This window comes from Ovis aries, chromosome 8, assembly GCF_016772045.2.
Source record: "Ovis aries strain OAR_USU_Benz2616 breed Rambouillet chromosome 8, ARS-UI_Ramb_v3.0, whole genome shotgun sequence".
Lineage (NCBI taxonomy): Eukaryota > Metazoa > Chordata > Mammalia > Artiodactyla > Bovidae > Ovis > Ovis aries.
In genome coordinates this window covers 82341334-82353868 of record NC_056061.1, presented here as the reverse complement: position 1 = coordinate 82353868, position 12535 = coordinate 82341334, and the positions used below count along the sequence as shown (strand labels likewise).

The 12535-nt window shown below is 53.8% G+C and overlaps 1 protein-coding gene across 6 annotated transcripts in view; it reads right to left on the bottom strand.

The window, feature by feature from the left end:
• The window catches only part of SYNJ2 (synaptojanin 2), a 103975-nt gene that overhangs the window by 41482 nt on the left and 49958 nt on the right, over positions 1-12535 (bottom strand). For 2 of the 6 annotated variants that reach the window (XM_027972620.3, XM_060419297.1), the window contains exons 4-5: positions 11872-12097; positions 4824-4907 (exon numbers count right to left, since the gene is read on the bottom strand). In XM_027972620.3, coding sequence (XP_027828421.2) covers positions 4824-4907; positions 11872-12097 — 310 coding nt within the window. Of the gene's footprint in view, positions 1-28; positions 993-4823; positions 4908-5186; positions 5309-11871; positions 12098-12535 lie in introns of those variants that run through there. The other 4 variants (XM_042253670.2, XM_042253669.2, XM_042253671.2 and 1 more) reach the window with 4 other exon arrangements.

The window sequence follows — 12535 nt, the reverse complement described above, 5'->3', positions numbered from 1 at the left end:
TCTGCACTTGCCCGGCTCAGACACTGACCTGCAGCTCCCCTCTCCGATGTCACTTAGTCCTGAAGCCGCTGTTGGGTCAGAGCCGCAGGGAGCAGCTTCGGGCAGGGCTGGAATGAAACCACTGCTGGCCCCACACACAGGAACTGACCTCGCTGCTTTTTTTAGTCTCCCCCCTCCTCCTTCACCCACCTTCCTCCCCTGACCAACCACCTCCTTTTTGTCCCTAAAGCCAGAGGTGCAATCCTAAATGCCCCAGGCTGAGCCTGAGGAGGTGGCTGGAAGAATAATGCCTGGCTGGGTGGACATGGAGTCTCCACCAGCTCCTGAGAGGGTCCCAGAGCCACAAAGGGCGTCTCCGAACATCTCCCCGCCCCTCCCCTAGTTAAAGATGCCAGCCCCTCTGGTCTGGATCCTTGCCATCATCCTACCTGGTGGCTTTACCTTGATCTTCACAAGCCATGGTGTGTCCCAGCTCCACGGCTAAGCCGCTGGCTTTAAATCAGCCATGATGGGAGCATTTATACCACAAAAATAGGCAAAGGCAACAACCCCAAACTTCTCCCTCCTGCCCCCAGAAAAACTGGTTTGCCACCATAACCTTGAGTGGTTTCCAAGCCTTCTGCACACTGGAGCCATCTAAGCATCTTCAAAACAGCATGGATGGCTGCTCCCACCTGAGGTGATATAACTGGGACAGCACGCGCCCTGAGCACCAGGAATTTTATGAGTTGCCCAGTAGTTTTAACGTGTAGCAGTTTGGGCACCACTGGGGCAAAATTCAAACTTCCCAGTGTAACGTACAAAGTCCACGCTCATCGGGACCTCGCTGGCTTCTCCAGCCACACCTCTCACGGCGAGCCTGTCCCCCAGGCCGAGCTGTAGGTGGCCGAGCCAGCACGGCTCCTGAATGTGGTCCGATGCAGGGGTTGCAGCATCTGCGTCGTGGTCCCCTCTGCCTTCCTGGCCGGGGTGATCCCACCCCACCCCTCCCGGGTCAGTTCAGACGCCCACTCCCGCAGCACAGGGACCTCAGCCGCCCTCTCTCCTGGCTCTACTCATACCACACTGTCACGACCTGTCCCCTCCTCCCGGAAGGCAGGGGTAACCGGTGATGTCAGGTGTCTGAACATACCAGACATGTGATGAGAGCCTGTAGGATGAATAAACAGCTTCCCCGGGGGTGTGTATGAGGGCTGGGTGGTAGAAGAGCCCGGAGACTGGTCCTCGCACTGCACATGAACTCAGAGAGGTGAGGACACTGTCTCTACACCACACAGCATCCTTGCGGGGACTCAGTGTGAAACTCCTACTCGACCCCCAGGGCACAAAGAGCCACGCCTCTCCTAATGCAACTTGGGCTTTTTTCTCTGCCTATGTGCTCAGTCGCATCTGACTCTTTGTGACCCTATGAACTGGAGCCCCCCAGGCTCCTCCATCCATGCGATTTCCCAGGCAAGAATACAAGTAGTGGGTCGCCATTTCTTCCAGAGGATCTACCCAACCCAGGGACTGAACCTGCGTCTCCAGTATCGGTGGGCTGATTCTTTACCAGAGCCACCTGGGAAGCCCTTGTCTCTTACATGCTACATTTTATGTTATGAATAACATTAACAACTACCATTTTTCGTACTTTTTAGATTCTAGATACTGTACTGAATTCTAATACATTTTATGATATTCAATCCTCCCCATAACCCTATGAGACTGGTCAACCCCATTTTACAGAAGCGTAAATTAGGGCTTAGCAGTAAGAGTTTCTCCACTTTTCTCTTTGAGATAAAAACTTCTCAGCAGTATATGGTTCCTGCGTGGGGGAACCAGAACCTGAACTGGAACCCAGCTCCCTATAACATCAGAGTCTATGCTTTGAACCACACAAGAAGCTGTCTTGTTTCTTTCTGTGATGTTGCTGGTGAGCCCAGGAGCTCTGTGCGAGGCCCGTGGTCTGCACTGCGTGCACCATGCCATGCTGGCTTCAGCTCACATCCATTTTAAGCACTTTTTCCTCTTCATCCCAACCTCGTCATTATTTCTAAAACTGCTGCAGTATGATCCACCTCACATCGTCTTTGGAACAAAGGAAGGTACAACCACCCAACTGAGCACACGCAGGGCTGCGTAGCCCGGAGCTCAGGGAACAGGCTTTGACGGGGAGGAGGTGGACATGGGCAAGGTGGGAGCCGCAGAGGGGAGTGGTCTTCTCCATCCTCCTCGGCTGAGCCGCATGAAGCTTCAAAACACAGACCTGACCCACCTGTGCAAGACCTGTCTGTGTGTGCATCTTACAGGGAAGAGGACGCTAAAGCAACAAGAGCAGCAAAGTCTTCAAACGAACCCTGTATAAAAACATCACTAAACAGACTGGACTGGAAGAGCAACTAGCCTTCGATGTGGCTCTTTATAAACGGCACAGCCTGCTGACATGACAAAAATGAACTGTGAAAGGAACGTGGTTGCTGGAAACGCAGTCAGGACCCAGGAGTTTGCAATGAAGGTCCTGGGCCTGCGAAAACGTGTAGACAAATCACTATCCACAGACCTCTCTGCACACCCCCATACTCGCCCCCCCCCCCCGCCACCCCACAACCAGGGCTCATCTGCTCTCTGGGGCAAGTGTAAGAGCTGCAACATTGCAACTTAAAATGCAAGCTATTCACCCCCAAATCTTTACACAGTTCATCTAACCTAAGTGAAGATGGAGTGAGAGTTTTTCAAAATGGAAAAAAACCACCAGGACTGATCATCAGACTTGCTACTGATAGTCCAGGTAGGGGGTTTGAGAGCTAACCCCCTCCAAAGAGGACCTCATCTGCCTTTGATGTGGAATAATATTTAGAGGGTAAACACAGGTATCAAACCCAAAGGTTAGCAAAAGATTCATGAACACTGAAGTCTTTTGAAACTTATTTTGAAGAAACCACGAAGGCTGTGAAGGAGCCTTAACAATCGTCATGAGTCCAAGAGGTGCTACAGCTGCAGAAAAGTGGACAGCCAAGGTCCGCAGATGCACGGTCGCTCCATGGCAGGGTCAGGGTGCGTCTAGAGCATCTGTGGGTTCATCGTGAAGACGAAGGGAATAACAAGCTTTGTTTTCAGAAGAGGGAGACCAGAGCATGGAGAGTCCTAGAAACAAGACAGAGATGATGAAGGAGGGTCCTGGAGAAGAGGAAGTGGAAAAAGGGGGACCGTGAAGGTCTGAGGACGCAGACTTCGTGTGGCATGGCCCCTGCAGAGGCAGACTGTGCAAGGCAAGGAGAAACTAGCTGATGATAATACTAATGATGATGGAGCCATCCTGCATCACGACCTCAAGCCTGGAAGAGGAACCCCAAACTGGGTGAGACGCCAAAACAGACGAATTCCAAAGGGTCCTTCCCAAATTCTAAGATGCTCTCATAACTGCCCCCACCCCCACCCAGGAAAACTCCACATCTAAAGAAAATTAAACTTCAAAACCCCTTTTAGAATGTTTAAAATAGGCAAATTATAGAGACAAAAAATAGATGAGTGGTTGCCGAGGCTTCGGGTAGGGCTGGAGGGGATGAGGAGTGACCGCTGATGGGCGCAGGGTTTCTCGGTGGTGAGGAATGTGTTCTAAAATTAGCCCATGGCAATGGTTACACAACTCTGTAAATGGACTAAAACCCAGAGAATTGTACAGTTCACAGGCTTCTCCAGGTTTCCCTGTGTAAATTATATCTCAGCTGAGCTGTTTAAAAACACAGCTCTCTTGGGACAGCCTTCAGAGAACACTCTATCCGTCCCCGGAAGTGCCCCTCTCTGCAGCCACTTAATGCCACCAGCTGCCGCACGCGTCTTAGGAGTTTCTTTCTGTTGGAGAAACTGAACGTTCTCAGAGCTTTTTCCGTAGAACTCAGAGCCCACGTAAGACATTCGCCCACCTGTCTCCCTGAAGGGCGGACATGCTTCCTTCCCACGGCTGCCAACTGCGTGAGGACAAAGTGCCCACAGCTGAGGCTAGGTCAGGTCAAGGGCGGTGAGACTCGCGTGTCAATGGCTCCCAAGGATCTGGCAGGTGGCCCTGGGCCTCGAGCCCTCAGGAAGAAGGGCCAAAGCGATGGAAGCCTGGCACAGGGGTCTTGTGAGGGCACCTACGTCCCCTCTGGCCAGGGAGGAAGGCCCAAGGGGACGCGGCCGAGACCCTCCTGGGTAGGAACTCACTCAGTGGGGCTGCGTGCTATTCAGTTGACGACAAACATGTAGTTGGCCTCATACCCTGAACACTTCCCAGGAGACAGAAGGCCAAACAGCCCTGGCACCGGCCAGAGCCCCATGTGGAACAGCAAGGGGTATTTTTAGAAATCATGAGAAACTGGTGTGTGGTTCTCAGGTGGCCCAGCAACAGGCACCTTCAAACACCAGACCTGCTGCACGGCCACTGGGGCCCCCAAAACCTTTCAAAGCTTTCTAGGAGGGTCACAGGTCTCAAAAGACATCAGAGGCCACATTTTCAACTCACCAAACTGGGGTCTGAGCAAAGGGAACTGCAATCACACAACGTGGTCCACTTACCCACAGAGACCTCCCACCTCACCAGTGTCATCAGGGAGCTCGAGGTGGGAAAATCACACAACGCCTGTGTCTCTGTGTACAACACCACATACACGTGCAACGCTCCCATGCACATGTGCACAGTCATGCATACGTGCACACACACTGACAGCTCAGCTCAATCCAGCTGGGCTGGGGAAAAAGACCTGAAACTGTGCCAGGAAAGAAACACGATGAAAAGAAACAACCCACACCGGTGTGCAAGAGCAGGTGGACAAGGACACGCCCAGACAGGCTTCCTGATCACTTACCTGAAGCCCTGGCTGCTCCCAAAACAGCGGAACGGAGCCTCGGATCTGGACAAAAGAGGACGCGCCATCATCCATGTAAATCGTCTGCACCGCAGGGAGACAGAAGGGGAGAGGTATTCTTCAATGAAAGCGAACGTTCCGGGGCCGGGTAACGAGATCTGGCTGCTGAGACCCGACACCAGCCAGAGGGAAAGCGGCCGCGGGCTGGGGCGCCCTCTGCCCCTCACCCTGCCTGGCCCGCTCCCCGCCCTGAAGGCCAGCCCAGCTCACGGGCCTGCTGGCCGACCCCAGCCTCCGAGGACAGACGGGAGTTCCCACAACCTGACCCGCCTTCCCCGAAAAGCCCCGCAGTCCCCTCCCCACCAGCTTCAGGAACAGAAGCAGATGGGCTCTGGGACTTAACTAAGACCTTCCTGGAAGCCCTCGACTGTCAGCCAGTCAGCCAGCCAAGTACCAGGCGCCCCTGGAAAAGGACCAGAGGAAGTGAAAGGGACCAGCGGTGGCGCAAAGCCCGGCTGGCAGCACCTGACTGCGCGATCCAGACTCGACCTGACCTCACAGTCGGTCCCGGCCCCACGCCGCTGTGTGCCTAACTGTGTCACAGAGTCCACACACACACACACACACACACACACACACACACACACACACACTCCTTCTGCAACCTTACACACACACGCCTTCCACAAGCTTACACACACACACCTTCCACACACACACCTTCCACAAGCTTACACACATACACACACCCCTTCCACACACACACACCACACCTTACACACACACACACCTTCCACAATTTACACACATACACACACCCCTTCCACACACACACACCTTCCACAACTTCCACACACACACACCATACCTTCCACACACACACACCTTCCACAAGCTTACACACATACACACACCCCTTCCACACACACACCCCTTCCACACACACCCCTTCCACACACAACACACCTTCCACAACTTACACACACACACCCCTTAAGCTTACACACACACACACCTTCCACACACACATACCCCTTCCATAAGCTTCCACACACACACACCCCTTCCACAAGCTTCCACACACACACACCCCTTCCACAAGCTTCCACATACACCCCTTCCACAAGCTTCCAGGGTGACAGCACCTGCAGGACACAGGCGATTCTTACAAGTTAAAGTGTCTCCCCCGACCCCGACCCCCACCGCACACAGTTCCTTCAGGGCGTACCAACTCTTCACCTGCCTGCGGGCCCCCACGGATGCTCTAGCACCAGGGAGGTCTAAACGGACAAAAAGTACGGTCCTGAGCATCACGAGGGGGAGGCTACGGCAGCTATCAGTTGCTGCCCTTTATCTGGGTAACTCTACCCTGGCCTGGCAGGGCTGGCCTGGGCGATGCCGCTGGCTCTTTCTATTTCTTACCAGCCTGCTCCCTCACAGAGTAGCTTTCCATGCGGCTAGATCACGCTCAGATCACACATGCATTAGTAATTCTGCAGTGGAGGACCTGAACATTAGACGTGAAGGTTCCCTGGACTACAGGAACCACAGGAGCCTGGTCGTCATTAGGTTGGGCTGAAACTCTATCCCTTCATCTCCAAAGGAAAAAATGCACTGGGTTAAGAACTTGTCTGTTTCCAGATACTGATCACCAGCAAGTGGGTTACCCGCCACTGTTTTACTGACAAAAGCAGAAGAAAGTAGCAGGCTGTTTAAAGTACTGTTGGCTACAAGGAGATTAAATGCATACAACCACGCACACGTCCAGACTCTTGAGAGATCACCAATCTGGCCAACGTCTCCACGTAAAGGCAACTCGTAACCGAGCCCAGGATTTGGTGTATGCTAAGGACTTCCCTGGTGGCTCAGATGGTATAGAATCTGCCTGTAATGCAGGAGACCTAGGTTCAATCCCTGGGTCGGGACGATCCCCTGGAGGAGGGAATGGCAACCCCCTCCAGTGTTCTTGCCTGGAGATTTCCATGCACAGAGGAGCCTGGCAGGTTACAGTCCAAGGGGTCGTAAAGAGTTGGACATGACTGAGCTACTAACACGTTCGCTTTCAAGGAACTATTACCCTTCACTTTATTTTGTTATTTTAGTCACTCAGTGGTGTCTGACTCTTTGCAACCCCATGGGCTGCAGTCCGCCCGGCTCCTTGGTCCATGGGGTTTCCCAGGCAAGAAAACTGGAGTGAGTTGTCATTTCCTTCTTCAGGGGATCTTCCCGACCCAGGGATTGAACCCGTGTCTCCTGCTCTGGCAGGCAGATTCTTTACCGTTAAGCCACCTTCACTTTATTTAACAAGCGCTAAAAGCACTGCTTCCAACGTTAGACCACGCCCCTCCTGAGCTGGAACTTGCACAGAACTAGCTTCAGGAAAACCCCCCACAGGCAGTCCCAGCACTGCAGACCCCATGCCTGGGGCAGGAAAGAAAGATGCCTCCAGATTCCTCCATTCCTCCTCCCGCATGAAAATACCCCGCTCTGTGCCCCATCCTGCCGTCAGGAACACCCGTTCTTGGTTCCCAAGATGACAGGACAGCCCCGACTGTCACCCAGTAGTGACGGATTTGCAGGGCTTTCCTTTCTGGGTGAAAGAACACATGTTTTGACACTAGTGGGAGATTCAACACCTGTGGCCTAGCTTCACAAAGGTAATTTTAACAGCGGGTACCTGGCAGAGGGAAGGGGAGGCAAGATGAAGGGTGAACACAGGTGAGCTTGCGGGCTCTGGGACACCACCAACCTGGGTCTCATCTGATTGTGGGGTGGCCTTGGCTATGTTCTTTAACCACCTGAGCCTCGGTTTCCCTCTCTCAACAGAGTTTGCATCACCTGGGTCACAGAGGTGTGGATGAGGCCCTGCAGGGGAGGGGGTGAGTCGGGCAGGGCTCAGGCTGCAGGCAGGAGAGGGAATCTAGTGGGGGAAGACAGAGGCGGGGGTGCCACAGAGCAGGCGGGACTTCAGGAAGGGGGAGTCACGGCAGAGTGTGGCTCGAGGCCAGGCCTGGGACCCCTGGACCTGGCACCTGCATGCCCTCTTTCACAGAGAGGTGGGAGCAGCGACCCAACAACCCCCAAGAGAAAGGGACAGCAGGAAGACTCGCCAGTGGGACTGATGCTTTTCTCTACAAGGCTTTCGGCTGAACTTCTGTTGCAGGATGAGGTGTTTGCAAATCAGTTCTTTCCAGGTCTGCACTCACATCCCTCCCGACCTCCCTGATTAATCAGCGGCCTTATCTTCAGGAGCCAAATATTTAGCTTTAGCTTTTGCTTTCTTCGGGTAGACGAGGGGACCTTCTGGGCTGAGTCACGGTGGCAGAACATGCCCACCAGGCAAGTCCTCCAGCTGAGTGGCCAAGACTCCAGACCCTTCCTCCCTGTCGCCAAGGAGACCAAGATGCCATCCACACCTGCACACTGATGTGTGTCCAGAGCACAAATGCACACACAATGAATACACGTGTGCACATAAGCATGTACACAGCATACATATGCTGGCATGCCTCCCACCCCCCCCCCCAACAAAAGCCCCCTACCCACAGAGTGCACACACACATAGCCTGCCTTGATGGAGAAGGACTGCTCTTTCCTCTGAGAGAAAAAACTTAAAAGGCAGGAGTGGGTGGTTTGAAACACCTCCCTTTTCTGGCTTCCCAAGAGTCTGATTCAGGAGAAGCCCATTTGCTATCAAGAGTCTCCGCATCGCGGATCCAGCCAGCTCCATCTCTCCCCATCCCTTGTCTGGACGACGGGGGCACCACGGCCCGTTAACCGCCCTCAGGCGTCTGCTACGGGAGCCCCCTCCCAGCCCATTAGCAGGGGACACAGGCTGGAGGTGACCCACCGGCATCACAAGGGGCTGAGCCGCCAGAGTTAGGGCGCCTTCCTGCCTCAGGCTCAGTACCAACCAAAGCCGCCACCTGCCACCCTTGGGTGCGGACATGGGGTTTCAGACCTTGCCGTTTCTCTAGATGCCAGGTCAGCAAGCAAGCAACACCTTGTCTTCCTCTCGCCCCGTGGGACTTCCGCTACGGCTCCAGGCTCCTCCTAGCACACAGACCTCTCCCTGCCCCCACCTGCTCTGCTATCTTTCTTGTCTCTCTCCAGGCAGGAGGCTGGCAGCTGAGCACTGACCACTCACCCTGGGAGACAGCCCCAAGATACAGACGCCTGCCTGCGAGGGGCCAGCTGCTTTGTTTCCTTCCTGCAGTGTCCCCAGCCAGCAGGTTCAGGATCAAACTAAGGATGTACATCCAGTTGCCAATGAGGATGCTCCTGGCATCGGCTCTGGAAACCGACTCCTCCCCGGTGTCCCCTTCTCCCCCACATGCCAGGGTAGTCGAGCTGTTCAGGGGTGGGGGGGCCCCCGATGGGCGTGAACCATCCCCAGCTCCTCCCTTCCATGGTGGAGAGCACAGGGCCCCTGCAGAGCAGCCTGAAATGGACACACCCCATGAGGAACTGCCCTGGCTGCCAGCCCACAACCTCCTGCCCCGTCTGGGTCTGTGAAAATGAAATCACAGGGCTGCAGACACCAGGAGCCGTGGGGCAGGTGCGGTCATCTCTAAAGCCTCGCTGGGCCGCCACGTGGTACTGGAGGCGACAAAACTCCAGATTTGTTGCCCAGAAACTGGGCCCACGGGGGGACCAATGCAAGTCACCAGGCACCTTAGATGAAACAAAGATCAGAGGCTCAAGCCCTGTCTATAGAGAAATAAGAAAAGCAACGACTATAGGGATTTCTCATACAGCTCAGTGTATTACTGCATTTAAAGCAGAGTCCTAATCTGCTAAGGTCAGATGACGCTCTTGCAATGGACTGAATTGTGTCCCCCCACCCATAAAGGATATGCTGACGTCCTAACCCCCAGCACTGCAGACGTGACCTGATGTGGACAGAAGAGTCACTGCAGGTACAATTAGGTAAGCACGGTCAGGTTGGGGTAGGACACCATCATCCAACCTGCCTGGTGTCCTGGAAAGGGGAGAAGAGCCACATGGAGGGAGAGAGAGAGACTGGCGCGATGCTGCCATGGCTGGGCCATCTGAAGCTGGACAAGGAGAGGTGGACCCTCCCCCAAGGCTCCAGAGGGGCACGGCTCTGCCCACGCCCTGATTTCGGACTCTAGCTTCCAAAACTGAGAGACAATGCATTTCAGCTGCTTTAAGCACCCCCCACCCCCAGCTCCCCCCCTGCCCCGCAATTTGTGGTACTTGTTACAACAGCTCCAGGGAAGTACCACCATCTTCTTGACATTTTCAGTGTTTAAATGTCTTATCTTTCAGGAACGGACAGTGATCAGGAGGGCAGTTGCTTTCCCAATGACTTCCTTGACAAGACACAGTAGATGGGGCCCCAATTAAAAAAAAAAAAAACCCTGGTTGAGGGACTTCCCTGGTGGTCCAGTGGTTAAGAATCTGCCTTCCAATACAGGGGACGTGGGTTCAGTCCCTGGTTGGGGAACTCAGATTGCACATGTCTCAGGGCAACTAAGCCAGCATGCTGCAACTAGAGAAACACCTGCAAACCCAGAGGAGCCCATATACCGCCACACGCCATGACTAATATGACCTGAGGCAGCCAAAACCAAACATACTTATTTTTTAAAAAACCTCATGGTTATAAGAGAGGAGATGGGGGCTATGTTTCCTCTCTCCGTTTTTAAAAAATATTTCTGCGTGTGCCTGGTCCTAGTTGCGGCACGTGGGATCTAGTCCCCTGACCAGGGATTGAACCCAGGGCCCCTGAGTTGGGAGTGCAGGGTCTTAGCCACTGGACCACCCAGTGAAGGCCCATCCTCTGTCATTTTTAACCAGGTGTTCACTTACCAGCCTCATCTATGTCCAGGAGAGCAGACAGTGGGAAAACAGAAGTCACAGGCAAGAATCTGCCCCTGTGACTCATCTTCAGGCTGCTGACTGAGGTCCTCCTACTCAGCATGACCCTTAGAGAACCCTCCCACGAACTGTGCCTTCAGAAAGCCCAGGCAGCTGCAGCTCACACACCAGGGGCAGGGACTCAAACCTGTCTGAATTAAACCGCTCAAGTCCTGGTAGGAGCCACCTGGTGCAGCTGCAGTAGTAAGAGGGGATGCGAAGTCACATCTCCACTAACTAGACACGGGCTGTTTGCAGCTCGACACGCACAGCAACACCGCACACGTGCCTTTCACGGACTTTCCCTCATGACTTACTCCACTGCCAGTCTACATGGTGGTATTATCCTACAAATCACGTGGTAGCAAAAAACAGAAATAAATAAAGCATCTCTGGGAATGAGAACAGAATTTAGGGGGATGAAGTCAGTAAGAGATTAAGCAGATGATTCTACTCCACGGAGCTGAAAGCAACTGATGCCCAACAGAACTTTCACAAACCTCAGCTGCTAAGACTTGCTTCTAGGATGAAGCCTCAGCAGATCAAGAATGAAATATAACTTTCTTCTCTCATCCTGCCATTACTCATCTACTTATATTGTTTCCTGTTTAGTTGCTAAGCCACGTCCAACTCTTTCACGACTAGAGCCTGCCAGGATCCTCTGTCCGTGGGATTCTCCAGGCAAGAATACTGGAGTGAATTGCTGTTTCCTTTTGCAAGGGGATCTTCTCAAACCAGGGATCAAACCCACGTCTCCTGCATTGCAGGCACATTCTTTACCACTGAGCCACCTGGAAAGCCCATTCATCTATTTACTTTTGTCTTAAAAAGATTTTCAAATCCTATTGGTTTATCCATCAGCTGCTCTCTGAATAACCACCACCCTTCCTGATCACAGCAAAAATTCCTGCTGCTTTTTAGCTGCAATTACCCCAGGTAAGCCATGTTTTTCCAGCATGAGAAGAGAATCAAGAAAGAGAACACCATGCAAACCAGAGGCCATGCTTGCAGACACAGCCCCAGGGATGCTTTCTGTCCTCCTGGGAGAGTGAGGAGCCACGCTCATCAGAAACTGCCCCCAACACCCCGAGTGGAAACACATTTGCTTCGAGTGGGTGCATCCACTCTGAGCCACTGGGGACCCCGGGCTGGCCTGGGCACTGACCTGCTCCGTCTCCACGAAGTTGGACACGTGGCCGTCGTCGTTCACGCCGCGGGTGTGGAAGCGAGCGCCGGCACGCTCGCAGCTGATGCGGGAGATGAGGCAGGCCTTGGCCTGCTTGTGAGAGGCATATACCGTGCGGATGGCCACCACCCCGCAGATGACCTTCAGCAGCCAGTCACAGCAGTTCACCTGGTGCCGCCTCAGGGGCACGTGCAGCAGCTGGTTCCTGCAAAACGGAGCCACGGTGACTCGGGCCGCCTCACACCCTCCAGGAAGCACTGCACCCGTAGCAAGCAGGGGAGGCGCCTGGGGGCCGTATTCCTGCACTGCACACGCCCCGTGAACGCCACACTCGGGACACGCAGCAAGGATGTCCACGTGCTCTAGAGGCACCCCAAACGGCAGGGCCCCCAGGACGCGGGCAGCGGGAAAGGGCTGCTCCCAGGCATCAGCAGCCGTGACGGGCATCCAGGTGCCCAGGTGTGGGTGTCAGCCAGTTGCTGGGCTTTCAGGGAACCACAAAGGTGCCTCTGTTTACACCACTGCCTTCTGCAGTTTTTGAACACAAATCCCTTCAGTAAAAATTTAATCATGTTTTATGATGAAAGAATAATGATAAATAACAAATGATAAAAATAATTAAATATATGCATGCGTATTTAAA